At 43.7% G+C, this 23,587-nt stretch overlaps 1 protein-coding gene across 3 annotated transcripts in view; it reads right to left on the bottom strand.

Moving 5' to 3' along the window:
- BABAM2 (BRISC and BRCA1 A complex member 2) overlaps positions 1–23,587 on the bottom strand; it is a 185,843-nt gene that overhangs the window by 49,565 nt on the left and 112,691 nt on the right. For all 3 annotated transcript variants that reach the window (XM_064158350.1, XM_064158349.1, XM_064158348.1), the window contains one exon: positions 1,846–1,945. In XM_064158350.1, coding sequence (XP_064014420.1) covers positions 1,846–1,945 — 100 coding nt within the window. The remainder of the gene's footprint in view (positions 1–1,845; positions 1,946–23,587) is intronic.

Below are 23,587 nucleotides of genomic sequence, written 5' to 3'. Positions count from 1 at the left end.
AACAGAACAAGCGGACACAGTCTCAAGTTGTGCTGGGGTAGGTATGGGCTGGATGTTAGAAGGAAGTTGTTGGCAGAGAGAGTGATTGGCATAGGAATGGGCTGACCAGGGAGGTGGTGGAGTCATTGTCCCTGGGGTCTTCAAGAAAAGCCTGGATGAGGCACTTAGTGCCATGGTCTAGTTGACTGGCCAGGGCTGGATGCTAGGTTGGAGTGGATGATCTTGGAGGTCTCTTCCAACTTGGTTGATTCTATGATTCTATGATCGTGGTGGCAGTAGGCCAGAGGGTACCAACCAAATTAGAACCCAAATTAAACTAGCTTGGATATAGTTTGGGGCAGGGCTTTTCAGAAAATCAAAACAACTGCATGTTTCTAATTCCTGTCTCATTAACTGCCCCAACTAATTCGCTGTGTAAATCCCTTTGCCTTCCAGAATGATAACGAGCATTTTAAAACCCCTTTTCCCCTACCAAACATGGAAAGGATGGAAAAATAGTTTGCTTGTCTCTGGTAATGCTAGGATTCCTCATCTGGCAAATGCTTTCCTAAATTTTATTTAAAAGGCTTGATAGAGTCTTGCAGCCCTTAATGTTAAATGCTATTCATGCATTCAGGCTTATTTTATAAAGAAACCCTACTATAGTTTTGAAGAGCTTGTGTGGGATCTGAAATGTTATTTTGGGAAAAGGAAAATGTATCATAAGTTTGCTTAAGAGACTTTGTTTAAGAGAGGATAAAAACAATCCTTGCAGATTTTAAAAGCAGAAAGGAATTTTAACAGAAAACCACAACAAGAAACAACTCTAAAAGACAATCCCAATGTAATTATGGAAACACAATTGAAAGAGGTTTTTCTAACAGAGAAATTATTTTCCTTATTTGAACAAAGGTAAAGATAACATAGAGTACTTCCAGCCTATAATGATGTTATTCTGCCCCTGTACTCAGCACTGGTCAGACCACACCTTGAGTCCTGTGTCCAGTTCTGGGCCCCTCAATTCAAGAAGGATGTTGAAGTGCTGGAACATGTCCAGAGAAGGGCAACAAAGCTGGTGAGGGGCTTGGAGCACAAATCCTATGAGGAGAGGTTGAGGGAGCTGGGCCTGTTTAGCCTGGAGAAGAGGAAGCTCAGGGGGGACCTCATTGCTGTCTACAACTACCTGAAGGGGCATTGTAGCCAGGTAGGGGGTGGCCTCTTCTCCCAGGTAACCAGCAATAGAACAAGGGGACACAGTCTCAAGTTGTGCTGGGGGAAGTATAGGCTGGATGTTAGGAAGAAGTTCTTCACAGAGAGAGTGATTGGCATTGGAATGGGCTGCCCAGGGAGGTGGTGGAGTCACCGTCCCTGGAGGTGTTCAAGCAAAGCCTGGATGAGGCACTTAGTGCCATGGTCTAGTTGAGTGGCGAGGGCTGGGTGCTAGGTTGGACTGGAAGATCTTGGTGGTCTCTTCCAACCTGGTTGATTCTATGATTCTATGATTATGGTGTGAGAACTTAGATATTGTCCTGCTGGAAAAGTAGTATGCAGACCACACATTTGTGTTTACTGGAAAAACAGTATGCTACAACATGGTGTTGTACTACACAATAACATTGAACTCTAAAATTGCAGCATCTCATGAGAAAAATTCACTCCAGAATCTGATCACAAATATGCCAGTTTAGTATTTGATGTCCTGGGGAGCTGCTCAACTCATAATCAGGATGTATTATTGGCATAGTTCACTTTAGGTATCTTACATTATGTGGCAGAAGAAAAACTACATCTGTGGAAATGTGTCAGTGTGTTAGTGCAATACAGTAGGTAATGAAAAGGAAAACTGAGCTCTCATTGCTGATTTACCTTGTTTGTTAGCAGCTGGCATACTTGGGGTACATAGTCGATAAGACAACCTCCACCAGGAAAGGCTGGGATGTGAAGAGCAGATGATCCTCCAAGTGCACTGGAAACAGAAGTTCATTTAACACATTACACATACAGTCCCTGGCATTTAAAAGTGATTTCTACACTGTCCTCTTTCCCCATACTTGAAGGCAGAGGGTCATGGTAAGGAAGTGCATTTTATGCTGTGGTGATATAAAAGGTACTGAATTATACCACATATAAAAATACCAGATCATACCCACTGCAATTAAACGACTTTAATCAAGAGTCCCACAGGCTCTTTAATCAAGAGCATCACTAGTGCAGTATCTCTGGAATAACTCTTTCATTGTAAACTGTTCTGTTTCTTAACCCTCATCAGTAAGGTGTGTAACACTCTACCCTGGATATTTAGTTATATTGTGAGCAGAGGACTTTAAGCCTTCCTCAGTAGATTGCCTTCAGCATAAGCTAAGACTAAGCAAAGTAATTTGGAACGAGGAGTAAAAGATGGACAGATGCATGCCAGCCACTTTTGGGCCTTCCAGTGTAACAGAGGTGTTACCCTACTACATCACTGTGTCCAGTTCTGGGCCACTCAATTCAGGAGAGATGTTGAGGTGCTGGAAGGTGTCCAGAGAAGGGCGACAAAGCTGGTGAGGGGCTTGGAACACAGCCCTGTGAGGAGAGGCTGAAGGAGCTGGGGGTGTTTAGCCTGCAGAAGAGGAGGCTCAGGGGTGACCTCATTGCTGTCTACAACTACCTGAAGGGAGGTTGTAGCCAGCTGGGAGTTGGTCTCTTCTCCCAGGCAACCAACAACAGAACAAGGGGACACAGTCTCAAGTTGTGCCAGGGGAAGTATAGGCTGGATGTTAGGAGGAAGCTGTTGGCAGAGAGTGATTGGCATTGGAATGGGCTGCCCAGGGAGGTGGTGGAGTCACTGTCCATGGAAAGAAAAGCCTGGATGAGGCACTTAGTGCCCTGGTCTAGATGACTGGCTAGGGCTGGGTGCTAGGTTGGACTGGATGATCTTGGAGGTCTCTTCCAACCTGTTTGATTCTGTGATTCTACGATCAAGGTGGCAGTGGGACAGAATTATCAGATAAATGATATAAGGGGGGGGATTCTGAAAGAAATTAGTTTGTACAGTCTTAAGAGAACACTGGGGAAGGTGAGATATTGAAGACAAGAGTTGAAGGCATATTATTATGGAAGGTCTATTGATGTCTCCAATTATCTAGTGGAAAAAAATAAAGATGGAGCCAGATTATTCCTGGAAGAACAGTGAAAGGACGAAAGGCAACACAGACAAGTTACAACATGGGGAGCTACTGGGAAAAACACTTTCACAATGAGAGTAATCAAATACTGGAAGACAGGCCCAGAGAGGCTGAGGAATCTCTATCCTCAGAGGTGCACAACTTCTAGCAGTATTGACCTAAATCTCTTTTACAGTGTTTCACCCATGAAAAGGGATATGAATTTGCATTACACACTGTGTATTACATCATCTGCTAAACATCCACAACCTTGTTGGGTACAATTAAGACCTTCAAAAGATAAGTTACTTTGTGGCATTCTGTTTACATGCTGTTTCCATGAAAGATTAAACTAGCTGGAAAGAAGGTTCCTCTCTGCAGAATAAGGCTCGTGTTCTTCAACAGGATCTGCCTTTGTATTTATCTCAGTACCTGATAAGATAGCACTTTGGTAGGTATAAAGGTCTACAGTCCTACATCCCTTTGAAGGAACAGAGCCTACATAAATAAAAAAACCCTCAAACTCATAATAAGGTGCATAGAAATCTAATACTCAGGCAAAACAGTTCACTACACGGAACAGTTCTGCTGTTCTGGATTCTGCATATGCAACATTTAATACAACCAACCCAAAAAAGCCCCAAACAACAGATCACCCCAGCCATCCTTGAGTACACCACCACTACAAAAAAAGCCTACCAAACCCAAACCCCTCCACCCTCCAAAAAAAAAAAGAAAAAAACCCCAAACTTCCCCAGCAAAAGTAAGACTTGAACCTAATTTTTCTTTTTTTAACATCCATAATGCAGTTTCCTTGCTGTGACCTCCTTACCAAAACTACTCACATGGATGTATAATTTTCCTACTTGTGGATGCTGGATGAGGCACTTAGTGCCATGGTCTAGATGGCTGGATAGGGCTGGGTGCTAGGTTGGACTGGATGATCTTGGAGGTCTCTTCCAACCTGGCTGATTCCATGATTCAATGAACTGTATTAGATTATTACTAAGCTGGAACACCTCTGACACAACAGGTTAGAAATGGAAAGCATACTGGCTCTGGCAGTCATTCTGGTATAGAATGAAAGACTTGTCCCTCCTAGTATGTTACAGGTGGGTTGTGAACATTAGTTTAAAACCCTGGCATTCAGTTTAATAAATGCTTAAAGTGCTTATGTGAATCTATCCATAAAAGCCTCTGATCTCATACACAGAGCAAATGGTACTGCCCAAGACATCCTGCCTTGTCTCATTTGCAACCAAGCTGAAATTCTCCCTCATCATGGAGATACTACTGGAGATGCTGAGATAACTGTAACAGGAATTATAGGCTTCCCTCTTGGTTACAATAGCAGGATGGAATTTTACATGCAAAAAAAAAGCTTCCAGTCCTGTATCACCAGCTTGCAACACCTCTTACAACTGAATGATTTATGACTGGCTTTCCATTTTACCCATAGTCATTTTTTGGAAGTAGCCAATCCATGAACACAGTTGACATAAATGGGAATCCAACCCTTCTGCAATGAAAAACAAAGCTGCTACAAGGCATGGTTTCTGAAATGGAGGTCCCTCCACAGAAGGATGGCTGGATCTTCTTGGAGCCTTCTCCTCTTCAGGCTGAACAGCCCCAACTCTCATAGCCTGTCCTCACAGCACAGCTGCTCCTTCCCTCTGAGCATCTTTGTGGCCTCCTTTGGGCTCGCTCCAACACGTTCCAATCTATGTGCTTGCGATGGAAAGTAGACTTTAGACTTTATAGATTAGAGCCCTTGTTTTCAGCAGGGTACACCCTTCTTAACTCTCTGTAACTTTTCACCTGCCTTATTTTGAAACTGAAGCACTCTGTAGAACTGCACAAGCAATTCAAGGGATTATTACTCATAATGGCTATAAGCAAGAGTAGCCTGGAGCACGTGGAAAGAATTCCCTTATTTTTGCTTTCTTTTCCCCCATTTTGAGACTCAGTGTAAAGAGCTTTGATCTCCTCCCCCATTCTCATTCTCCTTTGTTACTGAAGTAAATAGTTGACTGTTTTTCTTTTGCAGTTTCATCACTTTACTACATGACACCATTTGGCACAGGAGACATCTGGAACCACATCAAATAAAAGCATGTGACCAGGCGAGCTGCCTTACCAACCATGACCCCAGATATGCTGTTAGGTTACCATTCTTCAGACTTGTTTGACCACAACCAAATCCTCTTTATCCACAAGAACAAGCTGGTGCTCTGCAGAAGCCTTGGGATAGTGCCTCAAGCACCAATACAGACCTTAACAGTAAAACAGAATGTTACCCTTGATCACTCTAGGTTTGTGACAGTGCTTCCTCCCTTTCCTACACATACTTCATTTAAAGCTAACATAATTGACATACTGCTTGTTCACTCAAATCCACTACAAGTTAAAATGTGTCCAGGGGGAAAAAAAGTTTACCTTGTACTTTTGAAGAAACAATTTTTTACTTAGAATTGGTAAAATGGAAATGTATCTTTTCAGCTAACAGATATAACCTGAGGTATAGAATCACAGAATCATAGAATCAACCAGGTTGGAAGAGACCTCCAAGATCATCCAGTCCAACCTATCCCCCAGCTACACTGTTGAGCGTACAGGTTAAAAACCCCAAACAATCACAAAGAGAGACCTGGAGGGAAAATTTTACTTACTTGGAGAAAAAAATCCTGTGCAAACTGACTAAAAATCTGTAGAGATGAAAGGATAATAGCATTTTTCTTTCCTTGCCTGCTAGAGATTCAGGGTAAGTTTCTCTAACCCCCTCCTGACTAGTCATTGGAAAAAAAAATGAACTAATCACTGTAAAAAGCAAATACTAAAACCAAAATCTATTTTGGTTTCACAGACTGTGCAGAAAACTTCAAGTCAAACTTGCTGAGTTTTAGTTGCAGCTCTTCTGCTGACTTCATATATTCTAGCCGGTTATTTTAACTAGTTTGCTTCTTTGCTTGTCCATCTATAATATCCTAATTCTTATACTGAAGCACACTGAAGTTCAGTAACATTTACAGAACATTACAGAATCATAGGATCAAGCAGGTTGAAAGAGACCTCCAAGATCAGCCAGTCCAACCTAGCACCCGGCCCTAGCCAGTCAACCAGACCATGGCACTAAGTGCCTCATCCAGGCTTTTCTTCAACACCTCCAGGGATGGTGACTCCACCACCTCCCTGGGCAGCCCATTCCAATGCCAATCACTCTCTCTGGGAAGAACTTCCTCCTAACATCCAGCCTAGACTTCCCCTGGTACAACTTCACACTGCATCCCCTCATTCTGTTGCTGGTTGCCTGGGAGAAGAGACCAACCCCACCTGGATACAACCTCCCTTCAGGTAGTTGTAGACAGCAATGAGGTCCCCCCTGAGCCTCCTCTTCTCCAGGCTGCACACCCCCAGCTCCCTCAGCCTCTCCTCATAGGGTTTGTGTTCCAGGCCCCTCAGCAGTCTTGCTGCCCTTCTCTGGACATGTTCGAGCACCTCAATATCTCTCTTGAATTGAGGAGCCCAGAACTGGACACAGGACTCAAGGTGTGGCCTGACCAGTGCTGAGTACAGGGGCAGAATAATCTCCCTTGTCCTACTGGCCACACTGTTCCTGATGCAGGCCAGGATGCCATTGTCCTCTGCCACCTCCATCATACCTCATGGTACAAACTGCAGGAAAAGTCCAAGTCAGCACAAAAGAAATGATCAGCAAGGCCTCGGTGTGTGCAGTGGTTTTAAACACAGGTTGGTTTCACCAGTGTCAACAACATCCCTCTATAGAACACTGCAGAGTGCAGGAATTTAGGCCACTTATTCCAGCAGTACAAAACCCAATCAAAAAGCACAAAAGCAGCATACTTGTAGCTGCTTTGAAGCACTAAAAAATCCCTAAACTTGGAGAATTTTTGTTCATGATACAAGACAAAAAGCTTCAGAAAGAGAATATGAGAAGCTCCTCAGGCTGTAAGAGCAGTGTGATTCTCTCTTAAAAGGCTCAAAGGTGCTGACAAATGCTGCTTGTCTGCTGCTACATACCACACTGATAACCCCCACAAATCATGCCCCCACCCCACAGGAAGGTAAATTGCAAATGTAATATGCTCAGGTTTGTTAGGCAAATTACAATGAGAAATTAATGACATAAAAATGTACAGACATGTGGAAAAGAAGTTTTGATTTCATAGGGTGATAGGATGTTAGGGGTTGGAAGGGATGCAAAGAGATCACTGAGTCCAACTTCCCTGCCGGAGCAGGACAATCCTATGTAACACAGATCACAGAGGAACACATCCAGACAGGCCTTGAAAGGCTCCAGAGAAGGAGACTCCACGACCTCTCTGGGGAGCCTGTGCTAGTGCTCTGTGACCCTTACAGTCAAGAAGTTCCCCCTTGTGTTGAGGCAGAACCTCTTTTGCTGCAGCTTACACCCATTGCTCCTTGTCCTGTCACAGGGAGCAGTGAGCAGAGCCTGTCCCGCCGCTCCCAGCAGCCTTCAGATACTTATCAACATCTATCAAATCCCCTCTAAGTCTTCTCAAGTTTGCTGATGATATCAAACTGGGAGGCTTGGCTGACACAGCTGAAGGCTGTGCAGCCATCCAGCAAGACTTGGACAGACAGAGAGCTGGGCACAGAGGAACCAGGTGAAGTTCAACAAGGCTAAGTGCAGAGTCCTGCATCTGGGGAGGAATAACAAACTGCACCAGTCCAGGCTGGGAGGTGATCTGCTGGAGAGCAGTCCTGTGGAGTGGGACCTGGGAGTGCTGGTGGCTAACCAGTTACCCATGGCACAGCAATGTGCCCTTGTAGCAAAGAAGGCCAGTGGGGTCCTGGAGTGTATTATGAAGAGTGTGTCCAGCAGATCAAGGGAGGTTCTCCTCCCCCTCTCTGCCCTGGTGAGACCTCATCCTGAATACTGTGTTCAGTTTTGGGCTCCCCAGTTTAAAAGGGACAGGGATCTGCTGGAGAGGGTCCAGTGAAGGGCTACGAGGATGATTAGGGGACTGGAGCAGTGCCTGATGAGCAGAGGCTGAGGGACCTGGGGCTTTTTAGTCTGGGAAAGAGAAGACTGAGAGGGGATTTAGTAAATGTTTATGAATATCTGAGGGCTGGGGGTCAGGAAGCAGGGGGACAGGCTCTGCTCACTTGCTCCCTGGGACAGGACAAGGAGCAATGGATGTAAGCAGTGGCACAGGAGGTTCCGCCTCAGCACAGGGGGGAACTTCTTTACTGTAGGGGTCCTAGAGCATGGGCACAGGCTCCCCAGAGAGCTCGCAGAGTCTCCTCTGGAGACTTTCAAAATCTGCCTGGATGTGTTCCTCTATGGCCTGCCCTAAGTGATCCTGCTTTGGCATAGGGGTTGGACTTGATGACCTCTGGAAGTCCTTTCCAATCCCTAACATTCTGTGATTCTGTGAGTGAAAGATATGGCAGGAAGAGTACAAGATGCCTCAAGGAGGAATAGGTATTTCCAAAGCACTTATTTATTAAAGGAATCTTGGCAGTAAATTAAGAAAAATTTAAGTGAGAAGATTGAGAAACCTAAGTGAGTAGTGAAGAAAAGTTAGAGTTTTGCAGACAATTAAATACAACAAGGAAACAACTGCCAAAAAACCCTCACATGACCAGAAGAAGTTGTAGGAAAGAAACCCAGACAAATGGAGCAGCAGCAAATATCGCTGACTAGAAAAGGCACAGATAAGATAAGGAACATGGGCAGATAAGAAAAGAAAGAGAACAGTATGCAGTCCTATTTTCTTTTCAGTTCCTACACAGTTAAAGAAAAAAACCAAACCAACCAGTAAATGGAGATTAAAGAAATTATTTTAAAAGCCTGGATAAAAGAGTGTGTCGCCTAACCTACTGCAATTCTCTTCTGCATGGATCTCAAGAAGACAAGCAACTGTGAAAGTGGCTGAAAACTCATCAGGCAGAACACTTCTGGATGAAGAAAGTGAACTGTAACCTATTCGTGACACTTTTCACCCTGCACCAATTTGAGATGCCAACACAAAACTGAGATCTTGTTCAAAATGATGCACTATCCCCATTTCTCATTCACAAGACTATGAAGAAGGAAAAGTTGAGTGGTAGCTGGAAATTCAATTTTCAGCTTCCTGTTCTTGAGAAAGATACTTTTAATGGCATTACCTGTTCTGGAGGTATATTTAAAACACCTTAAATGTGTATATATTGAGGGTCTTTAAGTAGCAAATAAAATCATACTGGCATTGATTCTTCTGCTTTATGGGAAAAAATTATTTGACTTGAAATCCTGTATCAAAGGAACTAAAAATGTCATGCATGCAGTATGAAGATAGCAGCTAGTGATGAACTTTCACACACAAGAAAGAGGACTAGAGTACTGGTATGTCGTGAGCAGTATTCTCTGAAACAACAGGACTCAGTAAGTTAATGAAAGAATTTATGGTAAGGATCACTGGAAATTCCTCTGAATTGAAACCTGGTTGGTATGTTACACAGTGCTTGTCATCACTTAAGACAGTGATGTGCTTCAGTGATGGAGATCTCCAAAATGACCCCATTGACCAAAACATTGGAACCTTCTCTTATCCATCCATACAGTTGATAACATACAGAGCTGTTCCAAGATGCTATCAGTTATATCTTTCTTGTCTTCCAATATGCTTTCAGTAACACCCAGCTTCTTCTGGCTGTTCACATGGCAGGTAATTTTCTAGTATTTGGGTGCACTAGAATCATAGAATTGTAGAATTCTATGATTCTAGAATCAACCAGGTTGGAAGAGACCTCCAAGATCATCCAGTCCAACCTAGCACCCAGCCCTAGCCACTCAACTAGACCACGGCACTAAGTGCCTCATCCAGGCTTTTCTTGAACACCTCCAAGCCCTGCTGGCTCACAGTGGCTTCATCATGAACCAGAAATAAGAGTCTCAAAAACTGTTTGACTCTATTGCCTTCCTTGCCTACTGTTTGCACCTTTTAATGAAGAACAACCATTTCCTATAACTAGCAGCCTTTCATGGTTTATGATTTCACTTGCTTATATTATTCCATTTTAAAATTTATTAGCCCTAATCTACTAGTCAAATTACAGTCATCATCTTTTACTGTTAATCTTTTCCTGATATTGCTTCCAGAGATTTTTTGTAAGCACGCTGATTTCTTGCCTCTGTGCTGAAGTAGTGCTGAGTTCTACACTTCTCCCACATAATCAAGTTTTAACTTCTCTTTAGGTCACAGAGTAACTCTCATTTGTGGATCTCTTCTATCTGGAGAAATATTTTCTGTAAGAAACATCATGTCCCCTGCACCGTCAGCATCTTGATTAGCTTACATGAAGAACAAGAAATGCAAAGTACTGAAAGCATGAGAAATCTTGCAGGAAAGAAAAGAATCATAAATTAAATGAGAGCAACACATTGGGGAACTTTGGCATATGTAGCCCTGCATTTGGGCCATCAATAAAAATGCCTGAGTGAGGCAGAAAGTTAGAGAAGGAAAATGTTTAGCTCTCATACATCTGGCTTTTAACACTGATTTCCATGTGTATGCAACGTGATTGGGGGGCATTCTTGCTGAGATCTTGAAATTTGGCTTTATCTTGTGTTCACAAACAATGTGGAATGCTATAAGTCTGGTCTGGTGCTCCTGCTAAATGCTCAGTGAGCTTAGGTTTTCTGTAAGCCAAATATGTTCACATGTGGAAGCAAGGCAAGAGAACACAAATTTTTCATGTATACACAGCCAGTGTGGTTTGACAACTAATAAGAACCATGTAAAACCCTTATACATTTAAGATGACAGGCATCTACTCTGATGTTTTTCACAGTCCCTTCCAGCATATACCACAGGCATTTAGGCTAAGTTTGGTTTGTTTCTATGAACAGAAGTAATTCAATGTTCATCCTATTGTATTCTCTACAAAACAAAGGGGAAGCAGAGCAATGTATCACATCACACCACACAAAGGTAGCCTTTAGCAGGTGGCAGGACTGGGAATAATTCTCAGGAGAAAATACTGGCATGTTTCACAGCAGAGGTAACACAGGTTGCCTAACAAGGCAGGCACTGATATACTTCTAAAACAGAAGGGCTGAAGACAGAAAATAAAGCCACAGGTCTTCATTGTGGTAAAATCAAAGCAGAGACCCCACAGATACACAAGAAACTCAGAGTAGGGCTCATATGGTCAAAAAGACAAATGCAAGCATCCCAAGGATTTGTTTTTTCACTCATGTCTGGATTTTGCTCATGCAGCAGTTAGTTTCATTATAGCATGTACTGCAAGAGCAAAAAATCCTCTTCACAGATTCTCACAGTATCACAGTATCACCAAGGTTGGAAGAGACCTCATAGATCATCAAGTCCAACCCTTTACCACAGAGCTCAAGGCTAGACCATGGCACCAAGTGCCACGTCCAACCTTGCCTTGAACAGCCCCAGGGACGGCGACTCCACCACCTCCCCGGGCAGCCCATTCCAGTGTCCAATGACTCTCTCAGGGAAGAACTTTCTCCTCACCTCCAGCCTAAATCTCCCCTGGCACAGCCTGAGGCTGTGTCCTCTTGTTCTGGTACTGGCCACCTGAGAGAAGAGAGCAACCTCCTCCTGGCCACAACCACCCCTCAGGCAGTTGTAGACAGCAATAAGGTCACCCCTGAGCCTCCTCTTCTCCAGGCTAACCAATCCCAGCTCCCTCAGCCTCTCCTCATAGGGCTGTGCTCAAGACCTCTCCCCAGCCTCGTCGCCCTTCTCTGGACATGCTCAAGCATCTCAATGTCCTTCCTAAACTGGGGGGCCCAGAACTGAACACAGTACTCAAGGTGTGTCAGGCTCAAGCCAAATGATCCCCAAAAAACATCCTTTAACGCAGGTCCTCTTTCCCTTAGAAGCTACAGATACTTACATGGGCACTGAAAGACAAAAAAATTACAACCTTTCATTAGTCCACCTTATTACCTTTTTCACAGAATGCTTTAGGTTGGAAGTGACCTCAAAGATCATCCAGTTCCAACTCCCTGCCATAGGCAGGGACACCTCCTACTAGAACTTTTGAGGGTTTGATTAACATTACTTTAAGGGCTTGAGTCCATTTGCAAGCTGACTGCTTAGACAATGGAATGTCCTAAATGGTATCTGCAAATAGATGTTTTGACAAATAAATACCACAAACCTTGGTAAAGCAGCCCTTTAAGAACGACACTTTCAGAAAGTTTGTCAGTTTTTAAATCAAATAAATAAAAGAAATTAGGATTCTACCTCTAGAACACTTTACTAAATTAAGACTTTTCTCCCTGGAAATTACCTTTAGATGTATAGATGAGTTGAAAAAAAATTCACCCCACCTTACATTAATAAAGGTATGGATTAAAATGTGAAGAAACATGAACCCTGCTTTTCAGCTTCCTCACTCTGAAGGGATTAGAAAGCAACTTCTCTGTTTTCTTTCCCAACTGGTTCTTCCTTCTATCCCTTCAATAATCAAAAGCACCAACTGTGATGGTTTGGGTGTTCCCCGCAACCCACCCCCCACTTTGGAAATCACCCAGACTAGACTCAGCTGGCTCTGGAAATTGAATGAAGCTTATATTTACAGCTAGCACAATATACAAGCAGATATTTACAGTTATAGACAGAAATAGACAAGGTAAAAGGTGATACAGAAACACAACAGCCCTCCCAGAAACCTGAGTCCCCAGGAGGGGCTTCCAACTGTTCCTTCACCTTCCCCCTACCCCTCTCAACCCAGTCCAAAGGAAGAATGGAGGTTCGGGCAGGGGGTTAGGGAGCAAAGTGGATTAGTCAGAGAAATGGACATTGAGGTTAGAAGAGAGATGCAGCTCCAAGCTTGCCTGCTGCAGAAGAGATCATCTATGTTTTTATTTCTTGCTCTTACACATCTCAGCAAGCCTATGAGTGAAGTAGACATCACCCTTGTTTCCCTTTCAGACCCTGTAATCTAGTTCTTCTCACCAAAACGTTCTAGCTAGCTTCAAACTAGCACACCAGCTAATCCTTGTACCTGGTACTAAATGCATCAACTATGCCACTGTAAAACCACTACAGCTATGAATACACCAGAAGGATAACAAAAAAGGTGAAAATAAATAATTAAATGGGCACATTCTAAGATCTAAAATTAGAATATGCAAAAGCTGAGAACTACTTCAAAGATATGTGTTTTTTTGTGAGGGTGACAGAATACTGGAACAGGCTGCCCAGGGGAGTTGTGAAGTCTCCCTCTCTGGAGATACTCAAAATAGGAACCTGTGTGCTCTGGTCTAAGTGATCCTGCAGAGGCAGGGAAGCTGGACTGGATGAGCTTTTGAGGTCGTATTCAGCCCCTGACATTCTGTGATTCTATGACTCATTTTTGTCAATGGTGGTTTTCTTCTAAGTTAAAAATCTGGACAACAGAGATTTAGTTGCTAAGATAGGTTTTATAACAAATCTCATTACATTCACACTTTAGTCCAACTTTGCTTATATAGGCTAGGTTATAGGTTTATAGGCCTGTAATTTAGGTTTACAGTCTTATATTCCTGGATTATAGGTTGATAATCACTCAATCTGAAAAAGATTGGTGCCTCACCAGTCTTTGCATGTGTTCTTTTATAAAGCTCTTCCATAAAGGAATAAAAAAGGAATTGTGGTGTGTTTTTCGTTGTTGCTGTTGTCTTGTTGTTGGCTTGTTGTACTTCTGCATTGCATGCTGTGATCTCCTAAATATAACAGCTTGACATTTAAATGTACTCTAAGAGAATTCTTCATTCAAATCATTTCAGTGAATGAGCAATTTTTTACACATGATAGAGAATCAGAATCAACCAGGTTGGAAGAGACCTCCAAGATCATCCAGTCCAACCTAGCACCCAGCCCTAGCCAGTCACCTAGACCATGGCACTAAGTGCCTCAGCCAGTCTCCTCTTGAACACCTCCAGCAACGGTGACTCCACCACCTCCCTGGGCAGCCCATTCCAATGCAAATCACTCTCTCTGCCAACAACTTCCTCCTAACATCCAGCCTAGACTTCCCCTGGCACAACTTGAGACTGTGTCCCCTTGTTCTGTTGCTGCTTGCCTGGGAGAAGAGACCAACCCCACCTGGCTACAGCCTCCCTTCAGGTAGTTGTAGACAGCAATGAGGTCAGCCCTGAGCCTCCTCTTCTCCAGGCTGCACACCCCCAGCTCCCTCAGCCTCTCCTCATAGGGTTTGTGTTCCTGGCCCCTCACCAGCTTTGCTGCCCTTCTCTGGACACATTCCAGCATCTCAACATCTCTCTTGAATTGAGGAGCCCAGAACTGGACACAGCACTCAAGGTGTGGCCTGACCAGTGCTGAGTACAGGGGAAGAATAACCTCCCTTGTCCTACTGGCCACATTATTCCTGATCCTGGTCAGGATGCCATTGGCTCTCCTGGCCACACTGCTGCCTCATCTTCAGCCTACTATCCACCAGTTCTCATATGGAAAGCAGTTCTCATATGGAAAACCTCATTCCACAACTGAAAAACTTCTAAATAAAAGAAAAAAATATTTATAATGGAAAACATGAAACAACTTCCAACTGCAGTGAATTTCAAAGGTTCTTGGCTCTCTCAGCTTCCAAGTTTACTGGAAAGCAGGAATTGCATCATAACATTGAAAATATCTGAAACTCCTTTTAGTCTAACTTTAGAGATATGACCATTTGTTGTTCTTTTTTTCCCCCAGAACTCTACAGCAGCAATCTATTAGTCTTCAGAGTTCACTTTTGGACAGCTTATGTATTTATGAATGCCTTCTTGGGCAGGACTTATGCTGAAAATTTTGAAACTGTCCAGTCAATTTTAATTTAACTTTTTTCTTAATCTGGGAGCTGGTATTATAGAAAAAGGTCTGGGAACTTCTGGTAGTCTCATAGTAAGTTTACTAATCTTGCTCAATGAGTGGGAAAAGAAAGGGATGGAATCAACACAGGGGAAAGAATGGTCAAATCACCATGATGAAAACTTGTTTATGTTCACTGGGTACAGCAGAAACCATGAATGGTTTACCATGATTTCTTAAGGTAGAGAAGGTCTTTGTACTCTGTCCATCTCTTCCAGCTCAAATTAAAACCCAAAAATACAACCAAATCAGCAGCAAACAAAACAGATGTGTCAGAGGCACTCTTGCTTCCCTGGAAGCTAGCTCTCCTCAATAGTCAATCCCAAAGTTACCTAAAAAATGCAACACAAACCAAGATAAAAACAATACCTACTGGTACATGTCCTTGCTATCCTTGTTTCTTCCACTACTTAACTTTTCAGAAGACTCTATGCAGATTTTTCTGCTCTTACACACTAAAAGGACAAAAAAAAAAAAAAAAAAAAAGCAAACAACAAACCAGAAACCTGCTGACAGTGTAGCAAGATTTTCCAGTAAACGCTCCTCACTGTTTGATTTGTTACTAATTTACTGTGAAACAATTACATGGGATCCTGGGCTGTATTAAGAGTGTGTCCAGCAGATCAAGGGAGGTTCTCCTCCCCCTCTACTCTGCCCTGCTGAGACCCCATCTTGAGTACTGCATTCAGTTTTGGGATTCCCAGTTTAAGAGGGACAGGGATCTGCTGGAGAAGGTCCAGTGGAGGGCTACAAGGATGATGAGGGGACTGGAGCAGTACCTGATAAGGAGAGGCTGAGGGACCTGGGGCTTCTTAGGTCTGGGGAAGAGAAGACTGAGAGGGGATTTAATAAATGTTTATAAATATCTGAGGGCTGGGAGTCAGGAGTGGGGGGACAGGCTCTGCTCACTTGCTCCCACTGATAGCACAAGGAGCAATGGATGGAAGCTGCAGCACAGAAGGTTCCACCTCAAATGAAGGGGAACTTCTTCACTGTAAGGGTCCCAGAGCACTGGCACAGGCTCCCCAGAGAGGTTGTGGAGTCTCCTTCTCTGGAGACTTTCAAGGCCTGTCTGGGTGTGTTACTCTGTGACCTGGGCTAGATTGTATGGTCCTGCTGCGGCAGGGGGATTGGACTTGATGATCTCTTTGGGTCCCCTCCAACTCCTAACATTCTGTGATCCTCTGTGCTAGTTTGAAGCTAGCTAGAATGTTTTGGTGAGAAGGACAGGATTACAGGCTCTGAAAGGGAAACAGTGGTGATGTCTATTTCACTCATAGGCTTGCTGAGAGGTATAAGAGCAAGAATCCAAACATCGATAAGGCACTACTCCTGCTGGGAAGCTCCGAGCTGCATCTTTCTCTCTAACCTTACCCTCTGTTTGTCTGACTAATCCACTTTGCTCCTTAACCCCCCTGGCTGAACCTCCATTCTTCCTTGGGACTGGGGTAAGGTTGAGAGAGGTAGGGGGAAGGTGGAAGGGCAGTTGGGAGCCCCTCCTGGGGACTCAGGTTTCTGGGAGGGCTGTTGTGTTTCTGTATTACCTTTTCCCTTGTCTATTTCTGTCTATAACTGTATCTACTGTAAATATCTGCTTGTATATTGTGCTAGCTCTAAATATAAGCTTCATTCAATTTCCAGAGCCAGCTGAGTCTAGTCTGAGTGATTTCCAATGTGTGGAGGGGCAGGGAACACCCAAACCATCACATCCTGTTAGCCTCTTGCAGTGACAATTAGCCTCTTGCAGGACAAAACCTCTCCAATACAAAGAAGAAATGCTGCTGCTCACACATATTTGAAGTATTACAGCAAGCTCTCTGGGCTTTAAACTGTTTCCATTTTGGTGAAAGTAGAGGATACTCCTTAATGAAATTGTACCACTTCTTTTCAAGCTTTCCTTTAGATTCTTATACAGGTGCTCAGACTGGGCATGCCTTGCTGGAGCTAACACAGATCGTCCCAAGCACTGTGCTCTCTTGCACTGATGACAGGCACTGTAAGGGAAAATTCACTGGAAATTTCATGTTGGCAAACAGTATCCTAAGAGCCACCTGTATCTGCAGAATCATCACCAGTGGTTTTAAGCACAGCAATGATACGGTTAGCTACTTGGAGAAACACAAATTGAAGGAGGTAGCCAAAAAAATGACAAATACGTGATGCAAGCTGAGGTTTGTGCCTGTGAGGGCTTCCCTAAGTTCCAGGCAAAAGGGTAATGTCCTCATTCCCTGCCAGCACATGTGCATGTACATGCACTACAGAAAAGCTATACTGATTCCTACCCAGATATGGGTAGTCCTGGCTGCCCACCTCCTGCAGCATTTTGAAAGAGTCACCAAGAACTATAGGTAAATCACAGAATTTTACAGGTTGGAAGTGACCTCCAGAGATCATCAAGTCCAGTCTCCCCACCAAACACCAATCTCCCTGCCAAGGGCAGGATCCCCTAGGGCAGTTTGCACAGGAACACGTCCAGGCAGGTTTTGAAAGTCTCCAGAGAAGGCAACTTCACAACCGCTCTGGGTAGCCTGTTCCAGTGCTCCATCACCCTCACTGTAAAGAAGTTCCTCCTCATGTTGAGGTAAAACCTTCTGTGTTCCAATTTGTAGCTGTTGCTCCTTGTCTTATTGCTGCTGACCCCCAAAAAGAGGTTGGCCACATCCACTTGACACCCACCCCTCAGGTATTTGTGTACATTGATACGATGTTCTTTCAGTCTTTCCTTCTCCACACTAAATAGCCTCAGGTTTCTCAGCCTCTCTTCGTAGGGGAGAAGCTCAAGTCCCCCAGTCACCCTTGTGGCTCTCCACTGGACTCTTTCCAGCAGGTCCCTGTCTCTCTTGAACTGGGGAGCCCAAAACTGCACTTTAAGCCGGGTTAAGTCAGCAGCAGGGCTCAGTACTGAATTGTGTTGTTCAAAATGTTCATAAACCACCTGGCAAACACCTGAGCTGCTGGGTGGCAGTCCAGTGATGGCATGTTATTGAAAGGAATCAAGGTAGGTTCCAGTCATGATGAGTAATAAACAGGCTTTAGAGCAGAACTGGAAGACAGCAAGAAAAAGGAGATTAATAGAGATGAATACAAGGTGATGCATGTGGAAGAAAACCTATTCTAAATGAAACCACAAAACGATGGACACCAAAATGAACATTCAACTTATATCAGGATTACGATTGACAATTCAGTTAAAATGCCAGCTCAGCACCAAATAAAAAGCCAAACCAAAAAGAAGTATGAGATTATGAGGAAAGAAGTACAAAGTTGTCTGCAGGACAACTCTTGGAAAGCAGGAAATAAGGGCAGGAGTATGACTGAGAAGCATAAGATGAGGAGTGATGTGGAAAATGCAAGTAAACTAGATTCAAAATCAAAAGGGGGTAGATCTACATAGAAGATGGAGTGGAGTTGTGAAATCCCCTGTTGCAGTATGTTCAAAGGGTAGGCTGGACAAGTCCATGAGAGAAATGAATTCAAGATTTCTGAGTACACATGAACTGAACTCCCTGAACCACTATTAGGGCAAAATATTTTATGCACTAGTCCTGTTTCAGTAAGCTTCACTATACTTTTCCATAACTGCAATTTTCTAGTTGGGCAGGTGTTACTGCAAGATAGTCTACAGTGCTAAATATTAGTCACAAACACTTGCCTCCATTAACATTAGCAAATTTAAGGGATTGTCACAGTACTACATGATCAAAATAGAAGCAATTATTTAAACGAGGAGCTTTGCTTTAAAATGCAATGCAAGTAGTTGTAAGCGTACTGAAGGGGAAAGGTAGAACTTGACAGGATCACAGGGTGTTAGGAGTTGGAAGGGACCTCCAGAGATCATCAAGTCCAGCACCTCTGCCAGAGCAGGACCATAATCCAGTGCAGGTCACAGAGGAACACATCCAGACAAGTCTTGAAAGTCTCCAGAGAAAGAGACTCCACAACCTCTCTGGGCAGCCAGTTCCAGTGTGCTGGGACCCTTACAGTTTAGAAGTTCTTCCTCATATTGCAGTGGAACTTCCTGTGCTGTAGGCTATACCCACTGCCCCTTGTCCTGTCACAGGGCACAACTAAGAGCTTGTCCTCTCCTTCTTGACACCCAGCTTTCATAGAATCACAGAATCAAGCAGGTTGGAAGAGACCTCCAAGGTCATCCACTCCAACCTAGCACCCAGCCCTCACCACTCAACTAGACCATGGCACTAAGTGCCTCAGCCAGTCTCCTCTTGAACACCTCCAGGGACAGTGACTCCACCACCTCCCTGGGCAGCCCATTCCAATGCCAATCACTCTCTCTGCCAACAACTTCCTCCTAACATCCAGCCTAGACTTCCCCTGGCACAACTTGAGACTGTGTCCTCTTGTTCTGTTGCTGGTTGCCTGGCAGAAGAGACCAACCCCACCTGACTACAGCCTCCCTTCAGGGAGTTGTAGATAGCAATTTATAAATATTTATTAGATCTTCTCTAAGTCTTCTCTTCACCAGACCAAAAAGTTGCAGGTGCCTCAGTCTCTCCTCATAGGGTAGTGCTCCAGCCTCTTAATCATCTTCATAGCTCTCCATTGGACTCTTTTGAGTTGATCCCTGTCCCTCCTCAACTGGGGAGCCCAAAACTGAACACAATATTCCAGGTGAGGTCTGAGCAGAGCAGAGTAGAGGGGGACGAGAATCTCCCTTGATCACCTGGAGACACTCCTCTAAATGCACTCTAGAATCCCTTTGGTTCTACTTTCTTTTCCCTTAGAGAAGAATTTAAAGCAACTAATTTTATGATCAGCAGAACGAAACATGTCACACCTTTGAAGAACTTTAGATCTGACAAAAAGAACAGGACACTGAAATAAATAAAGGATCCTCCTTCAAATACCTCAATAGTTCTGCAACAATGACCTGACTTGTCTGACATGAACACAGGCTGGGTGGAACGTCTGGAAAAGCACTCTGTCTGAAAGTGTACTTCTGCAAGTACAAGTGATGTGTCAGGGATCATGATGATGTTCATAAAAATGCACAGCTCTGCAAATTGTACTGTGCTAGCCTCCCCACCCCAGCTTAACACACAATCCCTCTGACAGCATCAACAGTTGCCTAACACTACATTTCACATACCCCTGCCCCCACATGAAGGGTTGGATGGCATGTGCTTGTTTGAAAGAGGACTTGGAACGCTAAAACAGCTACTGTGATGAGGTTTAAGAGGAGAGTGAAGGAAGTAAACTGAGAACCAAGGTTACAAAATGTCTCTATTCATTCCTGCGTGGGGATGAAACAGTATGAACAAAACAACCAAACCCAAAGCACTATTTACTTTGGGAGACAGAGTATGTTGGACTCGGAGTAGAAGGAGTCAAACAAGCACACAACTGGCCTGAAGACTCCACCAGCAAATTCCCGTGCACGGTGAAATACCTGCGGACACGTGCAGCTGGCGGCTGGATCCTGAGAGAACAAGTAAATCACATCCCACAAACATGGTGGTGGTTTAGGGATGTACTTACACACTAGTGAAGATCCATTTACAGGCAATGCTGGACTTGTGAACAAAGGTCTTAAAACAATCACAGACATTGCTGCTTAAGCTTCTTAAATTAATATTTTTTGCCAGTGCTACAGCTTGACTCTATTTGTGTGCTCTTTGTTTCCAAGCCATGGCAGTATACAGCAGATGTGGCTGAGAAGGGATATAGAATCATAGAATCAACCAAGTTGGACGAGACCTCCAAGATCATCCAGTCCAATCTAGCACCCAGCCCTAGCCATGCAACTAGACCATGGCACTAAGTGCCTCATCCAGCCTTCTCTTGAACATCTCCAGGGACGGTGCCTCCACCACCTCCCTGGGCAGCCCATTCCAATGCCAATCACTCTCTCTGCCAACAACTTCCTCCTAACATCCAGCCTAGACCTGCCCTGGCACAACTTGAGACTGTGTCCCCTTGTTCTGTTGCTGCTTGCCTGGCAGAAGAGACCAATCCCACCTGGCTACAGCCTCCCTTCAGGTAGTTGTAAACAACAATGAGGTCTGCCCTGAGCCTCCTCTTCTGCAGGCTGCACACCCCCATCACCCTCAGCCTCTCCTCATAGGGTTTGTGTTCCAGGCCCCTCACCAGCTTCGTCACCTTTCTCTGGACACCTTCCAGCACCTCAACATCTCTCTTGAATTGAGGGGCCCAGAAATGGACACAGCACTCAAGGTGTGGCCTGACCAGTGCTGAGCACAGGGGAAGAATAACCTCACTTGTCCTGCTGGCCACACTGCTCCTGATACAGACCAGGATGCCATTGGCTCTCTTGGCCACCTGGGCACACTGCTGCCTCATCTTCAGCCTACTATCAACCAGTACCCCCAGGTCCCTCTCTGCCTGGCTGCTCTCCAGCCACTCTGTCCCCAGCCTGTAGTGCTGCTTGGGGTTGTTGCGGCCAAAGTGCAGAACCCTGCACTTAGCCTTGTTAAATCTCATCCCATTGGCCTGTGCTCACCCATCCAGCCTGCCCTTTTTTAGGCAAGTAGGGGGAGAGGAAGAGAAGACAGCTATGAATATTTCACTTGTACAACATTCTCCTTTGTTTGGTCTTTAAAAGAGTTATAATGCTAACTTCAGTTCATACTCAATATATTGTTATTGATGGGAGCTTGAAGTAAAAATATTAGCAAGCACAGATCAGTTTATGTGAAGTTCTCCAAATTTGCCTGATTCAGTATTGAAATCCATGAAACAGTTTTCCATAGGGCACATCCATATGAACCTCCTCTAAGTACGGGACATAAATTCAGTAGCTAAGGTCAAAGTTGGTACTTAGCTATTTCACAGGGAGTTCAAACAAAATCTGTTAAGAATTCTAGTGTGGAAGAGACTATCAAACTGAAGAGCTGTCTATGAGGAATTAAAAGACAACCAACTTCCTTCCCAGCTACTATTCAATTCCTGTGCCACATTAAAATCAGATCAAAATCAATCTGTAATTGATTTCCAAGCCTTCCCTTTCTTACTGCCACCTCTGAGTGCTGCAGAAGGTCAGGGAAATGAATCTATCTTGGTAAGATGCAGCAAAAGGCCCAGAAGGAAGATACTGGAAATTTCCTTCTGTGGAAGAATAAAGCTTGTAAATTAAAATCAAACCAAACCAAACCCTAAGGGAAAAAAAGGCACTTTAAGTTTACATTAAGGAAACTATTGTTAAGTTGATCTTATTCTAGAATTGTGCAAGGAGGTTCACCATTCATTACACTTCAGATTCAAACTTCAGATGAAATTTCACGTGAAAGATTCAAGAAAAGCAGAAGTGGTCAAGAAGAAAGTAACCATCCTTTCATGTTAATGAATTGTGAATTTATTGGAAATTTGTGTTGCCTGCAGCTGAGCTGTACAACCAAAGGCACAATTCTAAACCAAAGAATATGCAAAGGAATTGCATCATAAATGATTCTCATCTTTCTTCTGACTGACTTGACAGAGCAGCTTTTTGTCAGAGATTAGTGACTGCAATAGTATTACTGAAGAGACTGGAGGTCATGTTTATATACATCACAAACTTTCCAAACACTGCATACTAATACCTAGATTATTCTTTCTAACTTGCTCATCACATCCTATTCTCCAAGTCTGACAAGCCAGTGACACGCAACCAGTACCTACCCATAGAGTGCATCCATAAGCTTCTAATGTGATTGGTATTCATAGGATCATAGAATCAACCAGGTTGGAAGAGACTTCCAAGATCATCCAGTCCAACCTAGCACCCAGCCCTGTCCAATCAACTAGACCATGGCACTAAGTGCCTCATCCAGGCTTTTATTGAACATCTCCAGGGACAGCGACTCCACCACCTCCCTGGGCAATACTGTCAGAGCATGGAAGACAAAAGTAGTTCAGGGAAGTGCAATTTTGATCTTTCTACTTGGCAACAGATTAAAAACAGTACCTGAAAGGCATGGATTTATTGTCTAGTAAGTGACTTGAAAGTTCATGTATTAGTTGTGGAAAAAAAGAAGACACATCAAACTCAGACCCCTGTGGTTTGCATAACACCTGCTCCAAATTCCTTTCTTATTGGAGACCCAATTTGGAAAGTGACCTGCCCAAATCCATGGTCCATACTTGGGAATACCATCCATCTTTCAAGCAACCATGTAATTATTCAGCATCTAATTAGTGTCAATCTGAAGAACATTTATGTGAACTTGGTTGAGACTAAAAATAATTGAAGCTCCTCTAGCCAAATGCTGGGAGAGGCTGAAATTTATGTCCAATGACATATATGCAACAAGAAATAAAACCTAAATACATATAAAAGCAAAGGAACTCCAGAGAGTGCCTGACTACAAGCTATTATTTATCAAGTTCAAAATTAAGGGCAGATGTTTCAAGATCCCAAAGATACAATTTGAAACTTCATACTTTGCCTTGAAAATACAGCCCTCTACCATCTCTCTATGAGGGAACCCTTGGAATTGCTCAATTGTACTGAATGATCTTGACTGAAGACCAGGCATTTTTGTCTTCACTTCAATGTAAATCCACATTAAAGGGAGAATAAACATAGACAACTCCAAAGGAAGCAGGAAAGGGAAAAGAAAAAAAGTAAAAGCTCCTAGTGACAAAACA

This window comes from Pogoniulus pusillus, chromosome 18, assembly GCF_015220805.1.
Source record: "Pogoniulus pusillus isolate bPogPus1 chromosome 18, bPogPus1.pri, whole genome shotgun sequence".
Taxonomy (NCBI): domain Eukaryota; kingdom Metazoa; phylum Chordata; class Aves; order Piciformes; family Lybiidae; genus Pogoniulus; species Pogoniulus pusillus.
Note: the sequence above shows the minus strand (reverse complement) of the source record. Positions and strands in the feature narration are given on the sequence as shown.